General features: G+C 44.8%; 1 protein-coding gene across 1 annotated transcript; it reads left to right on the top strand.

Annotated features, from left to right (window-relative positions):
- The first annotated feature begins 8,413 nt into the window (after positions 1-8,413).
- On the top strand, positions 8,414-10,297 carry LOC101120599 (actin-binding protein WASF2-like). Its single transcript, XM_027978212.3, is given in 3 exon segments — positions 8,414-9,425; positions 9,427-9,776; positions 9,779-10,297. Coding segments are annotated over 3 exon segments (1,464 nt in total). The 5' UTR covers positions 8,414-8,481; the 3' UTR covers positions 9,949-10,297.
- The last annotated feature ends 6,702 nt before the right edge of the window (positions 10,298-16,999 follow it).

The following is a 16,999-nucleotide window of genomic DNA, read 5'->3' as shown; positions in this document are numbered from 1 at the left end:
ATGATGTTGACTCCTGATAACCTGATCACCAACCAATCACAAGAAACTCTACCAGCTGATCACATATCCCACAACTCCCCGCCCCCTCAACCCAGCCTGCCTTTAAAAGCCTTTCTCTGAAAGCCTTTCGGGAGTTCAGACCCCAGAAGCACTAGCTGCCTGGACTCCTTGCTTGGCAATGAACACCACATTTTCCTTCACCACGACCCGATGTCAGTAGATCGGCTTTACTATGCATGGGCAGGCTGACACAGGCCAAGATCAGGAACATACAGAGACTGAAGTGAAAAACTCGGTGATTATCTTAACTGAGGAAGAAAAAAAGAGTTAATGATACTAAGCAGTTATTTGTGATTTAGAAAAAAACAAAATGGGAAGAAAGAGTTCTTCATAATCATGATAAAGTACATTTGTGAAAAAACCTCAACAAATATCATATTTGATTGTCAAATGTTATGAGCAGTCCATTTAAAATGAGAAGCAAGGTAATGATGCTTGAATGACTGTTTGTACTAAACATTTGCTATATTTATTAACCAGTGCAGTACAAAAAGAAAGTTTGATGATATCAAAGTAGACAACAGACACACTAGAATATCAGACTTCCCTGTTGGTCCTGTCGGTTGGGAATCCACCTGCCAATCCAGAGGACATGAGTTTGATCCTTAGTTTGGGAATATCCCACGTGCTGCAGGGCAATTAAATGTGTAAGCCACAACTACTGAGTCTGTGCTGTAGAGGATGGGAGCTGCAAATACTGAGACCCACGGGCCCTTGAGCCCACGTGCTGTATCTACTGAAGCCCGCATATCCTAGGGTCTATCCTGTACAAGCAGACAGCTCCCACTTGCTGAAACTGGAGAAAGCCCACATATAGTGATAAAAACACAGCCCAGCCAGAAAAAGAAAAAAAAAACAAAACAGAATATCAATAACCATCCAAACCATGATCTTTGAAAAAGCAAAAAAATTGATAAATCTCTATTACTTATTTGAAACGCACTAAGAAATCACTGCAGATGGTGACTGCAGCCATGAAATTAAAAGACGCTTACTCCTGGGAAGAAAAGTTATGACCAACCTAGATATCATATTGAAAAACAGAGACATTACTTAGCCAACAAAGGTCCGTCTAGTCAAGACTATGGTTTTTCCAGTGGTCATGTATGGATGTGAGAGTTGGACTGTGAAGAAAGCTGAGTGTTGAAGAATTGATGCTTTTGAACTGTGGTGTTGGAGAAGACTCTTGAGAGTCCCTTGGACTGCAAGGAGATTTAACCAGCCCATTCTGAAGGAGATCAGCCCTGGGATTTCTTTGGAAGGAATGATGCTAAAGCTGAAACTCCAGTACTCTGGCCACCTCATGGGAAGAGTTGACTCATTGGAAGAGACTCTGATGCTGGGAGGGATTGGGGACAGAAGGAGAAGGGGACGACAGAGGATGAGATGGCTGGATGGCATCACTGACTCGATGGACGCGAGTCTGAGTGAACTCCAGGTGTTGGTGATGGACAGGGAGGCCTGGCGTGCTGCGATTCATGGGGTCATAAAGAGTCGGACACGACTGAACGACTGAACTGAACTGACTGACTGAAGACACAATTTATCATAATAAATAAAAGAAAGGATGACTTTATAGATCTACCGACATAAAAATAAGAAAACACAAAGAACTAATTATGCCAATTAGTTGCATAGCTTAGATGAAGCATACACCTTTCTTGAAGACAAAAATCACACAAAGTAAATCAATACAAAAGAGAATACCTGAATAGCTCTATATCTGTTAGGAAAGATAAACTTTAATTAACCCATCACACATAGAAAATTCCAGGCCCATAGACATAGAGGTGAATTTTATCAAATATGTAAAGAAGAAATAATATAAATCCTATACAAATGCTTGAGGAAAACAGAGGACAAATGAACCTTCCCAACTCATCTCTTGAGGCCAGAATTTTCTCATATATTGTCAGGAAAAAATATTACCAGAAAATGATGAACTGATACCATCCATAAACATATACCCACAAAAAAATTAACATAACTTTAACAATAAAATCTGGACACACAGAAAAGAATTGGTACATAAACACAAGTGATGTTTCTCCTGGGACTGCAAGTTTGGTTTAACATTCAGTCAATCAGTGTAATTCACCATATTAACAGAATAATGGGGGAAAGTCATATGATCCTCATAACAGATGCAGAAAATATATTTCAAAAATCAAAACATTCACCTGGGGCAGGGGGATGGGCTGGGAGGGGGGGAGGAGGTTCAAGAGGGAGGGGACATGTGTACAACTATGGATGATTCGTGTTGATATATGGCAATAACCAACAAATATTGTAAAGCAATTATCCTCCAATTAAAAATAAGTTTTTAAAATAAAAATATTCATAATAAAAAAAATCAATAAACTAAGAGAAAAGTATACTTTGTAACATTATGAGTTACACCTACAAAACCACCTAAAACAACAATACCTAATGGGGAAAGATTGAATGCTTTCCTCCTGAAATCAAGCAGAAGGCAAAGATGCCCATTTACATGATTTCCTGGAAACATTTTACTGGCACTTACGACCATAAACATCCACTATATTTTTGAGTACAATAGTAATAGAAGAACATGGATTCAATCTAATAATTGGCATCAAAAATAGCAAAGAAGACTTCAGCTGACACTGCATTTAATGAAAAAAGGCTGAATTGTTTCTCCTAAGATCAAGGATAAGGGAAAGGCGCCTACTCTTTCCATTTCTCTTCAACATTGGACTGGAAGCTCTCACAAATGCAATAAGGCAAGAAATAATGAAAACAAACTACAGTTGGAAGGGAAAAACTCAGAGTAAACTCTTCAGAGTAAATCAGAATATACAGAGAAAAACCTAAGGAATCTACAAAAACACCACTAGTACGCATAAGTGTGTGTATTAGTCACTTAGTCATGTCCAGTGCTTTTTGACCTCATGGACTAAAGCCTGCCTGGCTTCTCTGTTTTGGGAATTATCCAGGCAAGAATACTGGAGTGGGTTGCCATTTCCTTCTCTAGGGGACATATAAGTGAGGTTAGCATATTTGTAAAATACAAGTCAATATATAAAATCTCAAGTGTATTTTACATAGAGACAACAAGCAATCCGAAATTGAAGGAAAATGTCATTCATAATAGTGAAAGGTTGTTGCTGAACCACGAAAAGACGCTGGGATTCTTGGCCTCTGGAAGAGAAGAATTCAATCTGGGGCCAGAGATGAGGCTTGGTTGCTCAGAGCTTTTGTGTAATAAAGTTTTCAGTTCAGTTCAGTCACTCAGTCATGTCCAGCTCTTTGCGACCCCATGAATCACAGCACGCCAGGCCTCCCTGTCCATCACCAAATCCCGGAGTTCACTCAGACTCACGTCCATTGAGTCAGTGATGCCATCCAGCTATCTCATTCTCTGTCGTCCCCATTTCCTCCTGCTCCAAATCCCTCCCAGCATCAGTCTTTCCCAATGAGTCATTAAAGTATAAAGGAGATGAGAAAGCTTCTGACATGGGCATCTGAAGGGGGCAGAAAGAATGTCCCCTTGCTAGTGTTAGCAGTGGAGTTATATACTCTCCAATGAATCAAAAGAATGTCTGGAGGTTGGAAAGGCCTCATCAGACCTATTCCCATAATTTACATTTTAAGATAACAGGATTAGCCAGAAGGTTTAATCCAGAGACTGTCCTCAGGCAGGATACATTCTGCTCAGTTCAGTCGCTCACTTGTGTCCGACTCTTTGTGACCCCATGAATCACAGCACACCAGGCCTCCCTGTTCATCACCAACTCCCAGAGTTCACTCAGACTCATGTCCATCGATACTTTACAATATGCTGTCTACGTTGGTCATAACTTTCCTTCCACGGAGTAAGCGTCTTTTAATTTCATGGCTGCAGTCACCATCTGCAGTGATTTTGGAGCCCCCAAAATAAAAGTCAGCCACTGTTTCCCTATCTATTTGCCTTGAAGTGGTGAGACCGAATGCCATGATCTTAGTTTTCTGAATGTTGAGCTTTAAGCCAACTTTTTCACTCTCCTCTTTCACTTTTATCAAGAGGCTTTTGAGTTCCTCTTCACTTTCTGCCGTAAGGGTGGTGTCATCTGCATATCTGAGGGTATTAATATTTCTCCAGCAATCTTGATTCCAGCTTGTGCTTCTTCCAGCCCAGCATGTCCCATGATGTACTCTGCATATGAGTTAAATAAGCAGAGTGACAATATATAACCTTGATGTACTCCTTTTCCTATTTGGAACCAGTCTCTTGTTCCAGGTCCAGTTCTAACTGTTGCTTCCTGACCTGCATATAGGTTTCTCAAGAGGCAGGTCAGGTGGTCTGGTATTCCCAAATCTTTCAGAATTTTCCACAGTTAATTGTGATCCACACAGTCAAAGGCTTTGGCGTAGTCAATAGAGCAGAAATTGATGTTTTCCTGGAATTCTCTTGCTTTTCCATGATCCAGCAGATGTTGGCAATTTGATCTCTGGTTCCTCTGCCTTTTCTAAAACCAGATTGAATGTATGGAAGTTCATGGTTCACGTATTGCTAAAGCCTGGCTTGGAGAATTTTGAGCAGTACTTTACTAGCATGTGAGATGAGTGCAATTGTGGAGTAGTTTGAGCATTCTTTGGCATTGCCTTTCTTTGGGATTGGAATGAAAACTGACCTTTTCCAGTCCTGTGGCCACTGCTGAGTTTTCCAAATTTGCTGACATACTGAGTGCAGCACTTTCACAGCATCATCTTTCAGGATCTGAAATAGCTCAACTGGAATTCCATCACCTCCACTAGCTTTGTTTGTAGTGATGCTTTCTAAGGCCCGCTTGACTTCACATTCCAGGATGTCTGGCTCCACGTGAGTGATCACACTATCATGATTATCTTGGTCGTGAAGATCTTTTTGTGCAGTTCTTCTGTGTATTCTTGCCACCTCTTCTTAATATTATCTGCTTTTGTTAGGTCCATGCCATTTCTGTCCTTTATCGAGCCCATTTTGCATGAAATGTTCCCTTGGTGTCTCTAATTTTCTTGAAGAGATCTCTAGTCTTTCCCATTCTGTTGTTTTCCTCTATTTCTTTGCATTGATCACTGAGGAAGACTTTCTTATCTCTTCTTGCTATTCTTTGGAACTCTGCATTCAGATGCTTCTATCTTTCCTTTTCTCCTTTGCTTTTCCCTTCTCTTCTTTTCACAGCTATTTGTAAGGCCTACCTAGACAGCCATTTTGCTTTTTTGCATTCCTTTTTAAGGGGATGGCTTGATCCCTGTCTCCTGTACAATGTCACAAACCTCCGTCCATAGTTCATCAGGCACTCTATCTATCAGATCTAGGCCCTTAAATCTATTTCTCACTTCCACTGTATAATCATAAGGGATTTGATTTAGGTCATACCTGAATGGTCTAGTGGTTTTCCCTACTTTCTTCAATTTCAGTCTGAATTTGGCAATAAGGAGTTCATGATCTGAGCCACAGTCAGCTTCTGGTCTTGTTTTTATTGACTCTATAGAGCTTCTCCATCTTTGGCTACAAAGAATATAACCAATCTGATTTCGGTGTTGACCATCTGGTGATGTCCATGTGTAGAGTCTTCTCTTGTGTTGTTGGAAGAGGGTGTTTCTATGACCAGTGCCTTTTCTTGGCAAAACTCTATTAATGTATCCTTGGCAGGATACATTATTGTTATATAATCCTAAGGAATGTAGAGGGAAAAAGTTTGTCCTTTCTTCCTCCTTAAGAATTCCAGACATCTCTTTCCTTGAGGACCCCTAGACTTCTTATCAACCTGCCTAGGAAAAATTTCTCTCAATAGCACCAAAAGCAAAATATTTTGACAGGGAATTAATAAACTATTTGTAAGACCTGTAAAATGGAAACCTTCCAAAACATTAACTTCTGAGAAAATTAAGTCATAATCAAGTGGAGACCTGTACTAGGCTTACATATTTAAAGACTCAATAATGATAAGATTTCAATTCTATTAATCTTTAGATTCAAGGCAATCCTGATTCACTTGCCAGCAGGAGGTATGTAGAAAGTGAGAAACTGATTCGAAAACATATACAGAGGAATGTCGGGAAGATGGTTTAGTAGGCGATTCCAGTCTCTAAGCCACCAATGAGAAAAACCACATAGCTCTGACACAGCTCAGGAGTGCTTCTTAAAAGCTGAAGCAACACAGTACTGTGGCAGGAAGGGAACTCCTTTCAGGGTTCAAAGGGGTTCTTGTCTAACACTCAGAAATGAATTGTCCAAGGAGACGCACATGCTGACAAGCAAGAGACTTTATTGGAAAGGGGTGGCAGGGTAGAAAGCAGTAGGGAAAGGGAACCCAGGAGAACTGCTCTGCCATGTGGCTCGCAGTCTTGGATTTTATGGTAACTGGATTAGTTTCCAGGTTGTCTTTGGCCAGTCATTCTGTCAGCATGTTTCCTGTAACAGTAGCACAAATTTAAATGAGCAACAGCTGTGGAGGAAACCAACGGCCAGCACAACCACTGCATGAGACCAGCACTCTCAGCACAGAAGTTCCCACAGGATTTTACATCTCGGACTCCCGGTGCTGAGTCCCTCCACCCTCCCTAACAGGACCCAGGACAGCTAGTGCCTCCCTGGAACTCAGCACAGCCATCATGAATACAGCAAAACTAGTCCTGGTCCTGAATCCATGCATATGCATGCCCCCAGCTCTGACCTCAGCAACTGAACTTCTGCCTGCAATCCACCCCAGATCCTACCACAGGCCCTGTCCTTGCCGCTGTGCATATATCACTGTTCTGCGCATTCAACTACAGACTCACAGTTGAGCATGGGCACACTTTTGGCACTAGCAATCACCACTACCTGCCTTAGTCCCTCACTGTGTACCCAGAGTCAATGCTGAGGACCACAACAGTTGTGTTTCTGTACACTAAAAATGAAAGCTCTAAAAAGGAAATTAAGAAAAGATAAAACACAAGGAGATCATATCAGTCAATCCTAAAGGAAATCAATCCTCAGTATTCATTGGAAGAACTGTTGTTGAAGCTCCAATACTTTGGCCAGCTGATGAGAATAGCTGATTTATTGGAAAAGACCCTGGTGCCGGGAAAGACTGAAGGCAAAAGAAGTGGGTGGCAGAGGATGAGATGGTTAGAGTAGCATTGCCAATCAATGGATATGAATTTGAGAGAACTCCAGGAGATAGTGAAAGACAGGTGAGCCTGGCATGCTGCAGTCCATGGGTCGCAAAGAGTTGGACAAGATTTAGCAACTGAACAGCAACATAATAGAACTATATGTAACTTTGTCCTGTGTTTTCCAAGTCTCCTATAAATGTGTCATACTTTCATAATTAAAAAATAAAAATAGCTAAAATGAAAAAAATTAAATAAATAAATACCATTTCTCACCTATCACGTTTGCAAAAATCTAAAAGTTTGATAACATTCTGTTATTCTGTTGGTTGAAACTAGGAAAACGAATAATTTCTTCCAGTGCTAGTAGAAATAGAAAGTAATGTGACTTCTGTAGAGAATCTGGCATTCTCCAACAATGCTACCTTTACACTTACCTTTTTAACATAATCAAATGATTTATTGAAGTTCTCTTTACATTAAATCTTTCAAATTAGACATTTCCTTTTATATAAGGCAGGCCATTGATCAAAACAGTTAATCTCATCCAGTTGAGTGTACTTACCTTTTAATCTAGCAGCCTCACTTGTAGGAATCTTCCCTGAAGATACACACCATAAATCTGAAACAACATATGTGGAAGATTATTGATTGTGGCATTATTTGTAATAGCAAAATAAAAATACACTTCAAGCTCTTCAATTAGAGACTGGTTAAAAAAGAAAAAGATATATTCCCAGAGGGAAATACTACTCAGCCAAACAAAAGAATGAAAAAGCGGACATGCCAAAGGGAAATTAAAAGGGTTAAGTAGCAACTAGTGCACCTGAGGTCCAGATCTTGGTTTGTAAACATAATACCTCACTGAAGGGAACCAGAGCTCCTTGGAAACATGGCTGTTCAGATGTGGGGCAGGTAAAGTAGAGGTTCAGTTCAGTTCAGTTCAGTTGCTCAGTCGTGTCTGACTCTTTGCGACCCGAAAAGTAGAGGTAGGCCTGAAATATCTCATGCCAGGGTGTAAAAAAGAACTTAAAACCTGATGGAGATAGGTCAAAAGGTTTCAGTAGTGGCTTAAATGGACTCATTGGCCAACTTGGAGACAATCTGGTCAGTAAAAAAAGAATACAGATGACAAAGGATTATAACGCACTGAATAAACAAAAATAGGCTGGTGTGGCGGGGGGGAGGGGGGCGTCCGGCAGTGTGGCAGCCCGAGAGGCGGCTGGAGAGAACTGACCCTGTGCAGAGAAGCGCGGCCGGCCAGCCTTCTGATGCTAAGGGCGACTGCGCGAGACCAGGTTGTTTTTCATCATTCAGAACATTGTCTGAAGCAGGCCCACCATGCCGTTAGTAACGAGGAACTTCGAGCCAAGGCACCTGTGCCCTCAGACGTTGCCTAGCGTTAGAAGCAAGCTGGAATGCAAGACCAACACCACCCTGGCAAATGTCATCCGACAGCTGGGCAGCCTGAGTAAATATGCCGAGGACATTTTTGGAGAGCTCTTTACTCAGGCAAATACTTTGGCCTCTCGGGTAAACTCCCTTGCTGAGAGGGTCGACTGCCTACAAGTTAAAGTCACTCAGCTGGATCCCAAGGAAGAAGAAGTATCACTACAAGGAATCAACACCCGAAAGGCCTTCAGAAGCGCTACTGTTCAAGACCAGAAGCTCTTTGACAGAAACTCTCTCTCCATACCTGTTTTGGAAACATACAACACCTGTGACACTCCTGCACCTCTCAACAATCTTACCCCTTACAGGGATGATGGGAAAGAGGCACTCAAATTCTACACAGACCTTTTGTACTTCTTTGATCTTTGGAAGGAGAAGATGCTTCAGGACACCAGGGATATCATGAAAGAGAAGAGGAAGCATAGGAAAGAAAAGAAAGATAATCCAAATCGAGGAAATGTAAACCCACATAAAATCAAGACACGTAAGGAAGAGTGGGAGAAAATGAAGATGGGTCAAGAATTTGTGGAATCCAAAGAAAAGCCTTCTTGGTATCCACCCACCTTGGTGTACCAGAATGGCAGCATTGGCTCTGTTGAGAACGTGGATGCACCACCACCACAGTCAGACTCCACTTCTCCACCTTCTCCTTCTTTCTCTGAGGACACCTTGCCTCCCCCACCAGCAGAATTCAGTTACCCAGCAGACAATAACCAAAGAGGGGCTGGCATAGCTGGACTCAAAAGGTCCAGTGTGGTCAGCCCAAGCCACCCACCACTAGCTCCTCCTCTGGGCTTTGCACCAGGCCCCAAACCCGGGTTTGCTCCACCACCTGCCTCCGATGATAAACACTCCACCCCTACCCCCGCCTGGAGGATTTGGGTCTCCAGCGACCCCACCACCACCTTCACCCCCATCTTTCCCACCTCACCCCGATTTTGCTGCCCCTTCACCTCCTCCCCAACCGCTGACAGTTGACTACTCCACTCAGCCACCACCTCCCTTATCTCAGCCAACAGGAGGCGCACCTCCGCCCCCGCCCCCGCCCCCTCCTCCAGGGCCCCCTCCGCCCCCTTTCAGTGGTGCAGATGGCCAACTGGCTGCACCTCCTCCGCCACTTTCTGACACCACCAAGCCCAAGTCCTCCTTGCCTCCTGTGAGTGATGCCCGCAGCGACTTGCTTTCACCATCCGTCAAGGCTTTCAGCTGCGCAGGGTTGAGGAGCAGTGGGAACAAGAGAAGCAGGATGTTGTGGGCAACAACGTGGCCACCATCTTGTCGCGTCGCCTTGCTGTGGAGTACAGCAGCTCGGAAGACGACTCCTCTGAGTTTGATGAAGACGAATGGTCGGATTAACTCTTCTGCCTGCCGCCTACTTCCTTTTTCTTTCTTTCCCACCTGCCTTCTTTGATACCTACCCCAACAGTCCCAAGGGGAAGAAAAGGGAGGAAAAAAAGAATTTCAAGGGGCCAGAGCCTTCCCTGAAGCAACCAAAGATATATCCCAAGTGCTTCCTCCAAATCACCATGTATTTCCCATCTCCCCAGGGTCAGGCCCCATGGGGCTGCTGAGGTTCTATAGCTGGGATGTTCCCTGTTCCCTTCAAGTGACTGTTGCTGACTGAAGAGAAGGGAAGACCCCAAGCACACTCCTTTGATTGGGTTTAAATTGGAGTTGGTGCCTTCCCCCAAGAGCCATTTTCTGTAGTCTTGCCCTCAGCTGCTTTGCATAGTGCCAGCCATCTTCTTGTCCTGTAGCCTGCTGGCCCCTTTCCCATGCACCGAGAGGGCGGAGCAGCCACAGGCCTGGTGCCTCACCCCTCTGTCCTCATCCGCAGGGTGAAGCTGCCTTTTCTAAGCCATCTCTGTGTCTAGATGCCCTTTATTCCAGGAGCCACCAAGCCCCTAAAGAAATGTCTCACCTCTCTCTGCTCAGAAACGGTGCCTTTCTGAAGGCAGGGGTGGCTGCCTCTCTCCCAGGCTTCCTTCCCAGAATGTGCTGTTCCCGTGTCCCTCAAATACCACTCCCTTGCCACCAGGTGCCTCCAAGCACCACAGCCCGGTTCTAACCTCTAGAAGCCATGACCAAACTAGCCCTGACACCCAGGGATCTGAGCTTCTGCTGCGGTTAGGAGCCGAGCAGAGACTCGGAGCTGCAAGACTGGAAGAAGACGGAAGTCTTTGGGTTGAATGACACTGAAGCCTGGAGCCGTAAGTGACTTGGCTCACGGTCACACCATTGGATGGGGACAGAGCTCAAGCCCGGAGTTCCTGATTCCAAGTCCCCTGTGCTTTATTGGACCAAATCGTGGGCACCTGCTAGATTCCGGGCTCTGCACTGCTCCAGACCTCCCAGCTGAGGGGAGTCCAGCAAAAGGGCACAGGGCCTGTGCCAGGCCTGTCAGTGCTGCTCAGACCCTTGTGGCTGCACTTGCCATCGTTTGCCCCGCTTTTCCTGTCACCAGCCCGGCACCTGGCCTTGAGAGCTGCCCTTTTGGGGGACCAGAGCAGTGAGAGGAGGAAGAGGGTAGGCAGTGTGACAGGCGCTGCTTTCAGTTCCTCTGCATCTCCTCCCCCATTTGTTTCCCCAGTTTAAGCATAGGTCCTGCCAACTGTAGAAAATTCAGTCCCTCAGGCTGGCAGCGGCCTCAGGTAGCTGCCTGGGGAGGTGGGGTAGGGAGGCCTGGCAGCCGTGAGGAGGGCTGAGAGGCAGGACGACTCTGGGTCCTGTTTCCAGCTCCCCTCCTCACTGCACCATGATGTTCCCTCCCTCCCACCTCCCCTTTTCCCCAAGCTAATACATAGGTGCTATTCTTGAGAAAAAAAAAGCTGGTCAGCTTTGGCCAACAGTGAGGTTTCTTCTCTTCTGTTGTGTAGCCTCTTAGGCTGAAACTGGCTTTTCCTGGCTTCTCCAGCTCTCCGAGCCCTGAAACAAAGGCAGACAGGATCTGTCTCCCCGCAGCACAGCACATGGTTCTAGTAATTACCAAAGCCCTCATCAGCCCCTCCAGCTGGAGGAGAGCATGCAGTCATGGGGATGGAGCCATTAAGAGGGCAGTGTGCCCACCTGTCTCCCCAGATAGGGTGTCTTGGGCGCAGGGCGGGCACCAGGCTCTGGCGCTGAGAGAGCCAGACCTTGAGCACCCCTGCCATGCCTCCCACTGTGTGCTCCAGAAGCTGAAGGTGCTTTCTTCAGAACTCTAAAATGGCTGTTGAAGGTGCCCCCCCACGGTTCCCCAGCAGTGACCAGGCCAGCAGGCAGAGGGCAGCGGTTCTCCCAAATAGGAGTCCAGGGGCCTGGCTAGGCCAGGCCAGGGTTTGGGCCTAATGGCTTTGACTGAATCACCCCGCCCAACTCCTTTCTGGAAAAGGGGGAGCCAGCACTGTGCTCATATCATCCTGCTCTGACCTTGAAGGGGGCGGTGTTGGCCTGGCTTCTGGGGGCAGGAGGAGGTGGGGAGGGGCACTCCCTGCGGAAGGTAGGATTCGATCATTAGCTCAGTGACCTCCTAGGCTTTTGACGTGCTGTGTTCTCATCCTACAGCTGGTTTGGTAATGATCTGCAAGTCCCGGAGAGCTACAGCACAGCTCTGCCTGACGCTCTCATTAAAATCTATGCAGCCAAGCTTGGCGCTTTGTAGCAGCCGGCCTTGCGAAGCTTCCTCAGCTCAGGGGGCTGGGGACCCAGTCAGCCAAGAGGCCCTCTAGGCTCTACTTATGCATATGTGCACCAAAAAAAAAAAAAAAGAAGCTTCTTTAAACCCAGAGCCCTTTAAGATGATAAAGGACCCTGTGCAGATAATTGTGTGTCTTTGGAATCCTGTAATAGTAGAAAGCCAAGTTTAGTGATTATTTATACTGGGCTGAGGCTGGTGAGGGTGTGGAGCAATGGTCCCTAAGGACTCTGAGGGCTGAAGGCAAGGAGCGGCCTCCCCTCCCTGTTCTGCCCAGCCCAGGGGACCTGCCCCCATTCCTGTGGCCCAGGGGCCCAGCTTCCAGTCGGCAGTGTCAGAAGTGACTTGTGGCTCTGCCTTGGTTGTGAGATGAGTACATTCCAAAGGAGCAGCCATGGGGAGGTGGCAGGCTCAGCGGTCCCTTGGAGGCTCAGAGCAGCTGGTCTGAGCTCCAGCTCGCCTTCAACGGAAGCTCTCACACCCCTCAGAAACGACCCCAGCCAATGTCACCACAGAGCCGAGGCCGTGTTGTCAGGGCTAATGTGAAATCTCTTTCCATGGCGCCAATCTTCCAGCTCTGCAGTGCCAGCTAGGACAGATTGAGGTCTCTGTGGCTTTAGTGACCCTGCTTAAGCATTCCCACTGTGTCCCAGCTCTGCTCTCTGCCTGCCTCCCGCCACAGCGCCCCCCTCACCTGCTTGGGTAGGAGGGCAGTGCCCCAAGGCTAGGGCCTTTTGCTCAGGAGAGTTGTCAGGCTTCCTGGGCTCGTCAGGCTTTGAGCTCTGCCGGGGTCCAGCTGACCTGGGATACCAGGGGTTGCCCAGAGATGCACCTCATCCCGTGCCTCAGGAAGGGCTAGGGAGCAATCATGTTATTGTATTAACTTTACTCAGTGAACTCACTTGAGAAACTAACCAGCTTTTACTTTCTGTCTAGAATGATGTATGTGTAGGAGAGTGAGCCGTAATGCTCCCAAAGTGCCTTGTTTTCTCTGATATAAATATATTTATAAGGACCTGGTCCAGTGGATTATTCTTGGCTGTGTTTGCCACATGAAGATGTTAGGGACTGGGCTTGTATGTCGTGGGGGACAGTCTGAAAATGGGGCCCCTTCCCCTGAAGATGGGACAGGAGCTGCAACTGAGGTCTGAGCAGTAGGGCTGAGCCAGACCCCTGAAGTGACCCTTTCCTCTTTCCCCTGCTGCTCTCAGGTCCTTAGAAGAGAAGGACACCCAGCTTTTCAGTCCTGTGCCTCCAAGCCTGGGCTCACGTGAGTCCCTGCCGGGCTCATGTGTGTGGCACGTTAGCACCCCAAGTGACCTGAGGATTCTATGTGATTGCTTTATGTATACTTCCTAATACATAAATGCTAACATTTAAAAAGAATAATAAATAATAAAATTTTAAGTCCATAATGATATTAAAAATATGAGAAGATGAAAAGGAAAGTAAAGGTGTAGAATGGGGGAAGCTCTCCTACAGAGAAAAATGTCAGGGGCATGATAGAATTGGAAAGCCACTATTTTACAACTGCAAAGTGATAACTATTAATAGTCTTGAGTATAACACTCAACTTATTTGTATAGTAAGATCACAAAATGATTTCCTGAAATATATTCTGGCTTTATCTGTGATCTAGGATTAAAAGACTTTGAAATGGAAAACCTTGATCAGATAAGGGAAGGCTTGGAATCCTTACTTTAGCATGCTTTTTCCTTCTCCCCAAAGCTGAAAACTGCTTACAAGTACAGTCCTTAGTGTCTTGACCTTGAATTCTTTTCATCTTTTCTTATGTGGCTACACGGTGTATTGGAACAACCCACTGAGAGAAGCTTCATCAGTAATGAAACTGAAAGACAAATGTCAAATTGTAAGTTTGATGTATACTTGCACATATAATTGATGTATATATAAGCAACAAACATCATAAAGTCTCATGTCCCTGATATTAAAACAAAGAAACAAACAAACAAACATAGGAATAGAATGAATCACAGAGGGGAAAGCTTTCTACCCTGAAAACTACAAAATATTGATGAAAAACATTCAAGAAGACACAAAGAAGTAGAACAACATCCCATATTCATGAATTGGAAGATTAATGTTTTAAAAATAACCATACCACCCGAAATGATATAAACATTCAAAGAAGCCCCTAATGCAAATCCCAAGACATTTTTTACAGAACTAGAAAAATTGTCATAAAAATCATATGCAACCACAAAGGATTCTCAATAGCTAAAACAACCTTGAGAAAGAAAAACAAACCTGGAGACACCACTCTTCTCATTGCAAAACATATTACAAAGTTACAGTCATTAAAACCAGGCCCTGGTTCCTCTTCTCATAGAGCTGCAGAGGGCACTTTGGGGCCATCTCTCCTCGAGGACAGGAGGCATGGGATCCAGGAGCAGCTGTCTCACCACACAGAAGTCCTGCAACCACAGACAAAGAGCCAACATGTGCAGCCTGGGCCATGTGGTGCTCACCTTTCTGCTCAGGAAACTTTAACTCACACCTGCAACCACTTGAGGCCTTCCTGGGGTGACCTTCGGAGGGGTGGATCCCAGGCAGCAGGAGCCATGGTGAAGAGATCTCCACGGAGGTCAGCTGACACTGCAGCTCAGTACTTGGTGCCTCTTTGCCAAGAGCAGTTACCGGATGTGAATCCTATTTGGCACAAGGTTCTGCCTATTGTCACACCATGTGTCTAACCTCAGATTAGCTATTTAGTAAACATTAATCTACCAGAGGTGGCTTAGAGAAAGGACAGCCAGGTGCCTCCAGCAAAAGGTTACTTGATTCTCACTTATCAAACATTTTAAACCTTTACCTTATTAATCCAAGGCAATATTCATAAACACATTTACAGTAAGTAGTATGAAAGATATTCCTGCTTATCAACTCCAGAGAAATGGAATATTTCTGCCATTATTCTAACAAACAGTGTACAACATCTAATGAATGCAGGGCCCTCTCCTAGTCCTGGGATGCGGCAGCACACAGCACAGCTCTCACTCTCCTGCAGCCCTTCATCACCTAAGAGGGAGTGAAAGACAGTGACCCCATGGGATGAAGTGCTCTGGGCGAAGATGAAGCAGGGGGAGAAGACAGACGGCCATTGGGGAAGGAGAGGGGCAGACTGCTTTGATATTAGAGCTCAATAGTTGGGGAAAACTGTGCTGTGTGTTCCCTGAAGACACCTGAGGATGAGGGAATGAATCATGCAGCCACTGGAGGAAGAGCCTTCCAGGTTGGGAGGGCTCCATGTACAGAGTTCGTGCTGCAGGAGCACACTTGGTCAGGTCAAGGAGCAGACAGGAGGCACTGAGGGAGGAGAGCAAGGCAGGGATAAGTTCACAGAGGCAGCAGCAGTGTGGGGCTGGTTGTGCAACTGGCCCAGAGGTTGTGACCTAGAAGGGGCTTGGCTTTTCCTCAAGTAGAGAGGTGATCATGGGAACAGTACAGAGACACTCAAGAGGTGAAAGAGGTTGCAAAAAGTGATGGACCTAAGCACTGTCATGCTGACTGAAATAAGTCAGAGAAGCAGAAACGTCTCATGACATCCCTTATATGCAGAATCTAAAAAGACAGGATACAAACAAATTTATTTACAACCCAGAAACGTGACAGACTTAGAGAACAAACTTATTATGATTGCTAGAGGGAAGGATGAGGGTAAGGGACAGTTATGGAGTTTGGGATGCTAATGTACACACCATGATATTGAAAATAGATAAGGATCATATGCCATGATCAAGTCAGATATATTCAAGGGATACAAAGATTCTTCAATATATTCCAATCAATCAGTGTGATGTACCATGTTAACAAATTAAAACATAAAACTCACATGATGATTTCCATAACTGCAATAAAACTTTCAACAAAATTCAGCACCCATTTATGAAAGAAACTCTCACGAAAATTGGCATAGAAGGAATCTATCTGAACATAATAAAACTCATGCACCATAATCCCACAGGAAACATTATTCTCATTGGTGAAAAACAGAAAGCATTTCCTCCAAGATCAGAAGCAAGACAAGGGTGCCCACTCTGACCACTACTATTCAATATAGTTTTGGAAGTCCAGCCATGGCAACAGAGAAGAAAAAGAAATAGAGGAATATAGACTGGAAAGGAAGCAGTAAAACTCTCAATATTTGCAGATGACATGATATTATACATAGAAAAAAGTAAAGATACTAAAGCTAAAGATACTAGAGATAACAGTAACGATAACTAGAGCTAATCAGTGAATTTATTTGTATAGTCATGGGATACAAAATCATTAGACATGAATTGTTTCCAATCCTTTACGCTAACAGAGAATACTCAGAAAGAGAAATTAAGGAACCAATTCCATTCACCATTGACATAAAAAGAATAAATACCTAGCAATACCTACCTAAGGAGACAAAAGGGCTGTATACACAAATCTTTAAGACACTGATGAAAGAAATTAAAGATGACATTAACAGATGGAAAGATATACCATGTTCTTGGAAGGGAAGAATCAATATTGTGAAAATGACTATATTACCCAAAGCAATCTACAGATTCAATGCAATCTACAGATCCAATGCAATCTATATAAAATTACCAATGGTATTTTTCACAGAATGAGAACAAAAAATTTCACAATTCATATGGAAACACAAAAGAGCCCTTATAGGCAAAGTGCCCTTGCAAAAAAGAATGGAGCTGGAGGAATCAATCTTCCTGATTTCAG

This window comes from Ovis aries, chromosome 14 (genome assembly GCF_016772045.2).
Source record: "Ovis aries strain OAR_USU_Benz2616 breed Rambouillet chromosome 14, ARS-UI_Ramb_v3.0, whole genome shotgun sequence".
NCBI classification, from domain to species: Eukaryota; Metazoa; Chordata; class Mammalia; order Artiodactyla; family Bovidae; genus Ovis; species Ovis aries.
The sequence above is the reverse complement of the archived record's forward strand: the minus strand, read 5'-3'. Positions and strand labels throughout refer to the sequence as shown.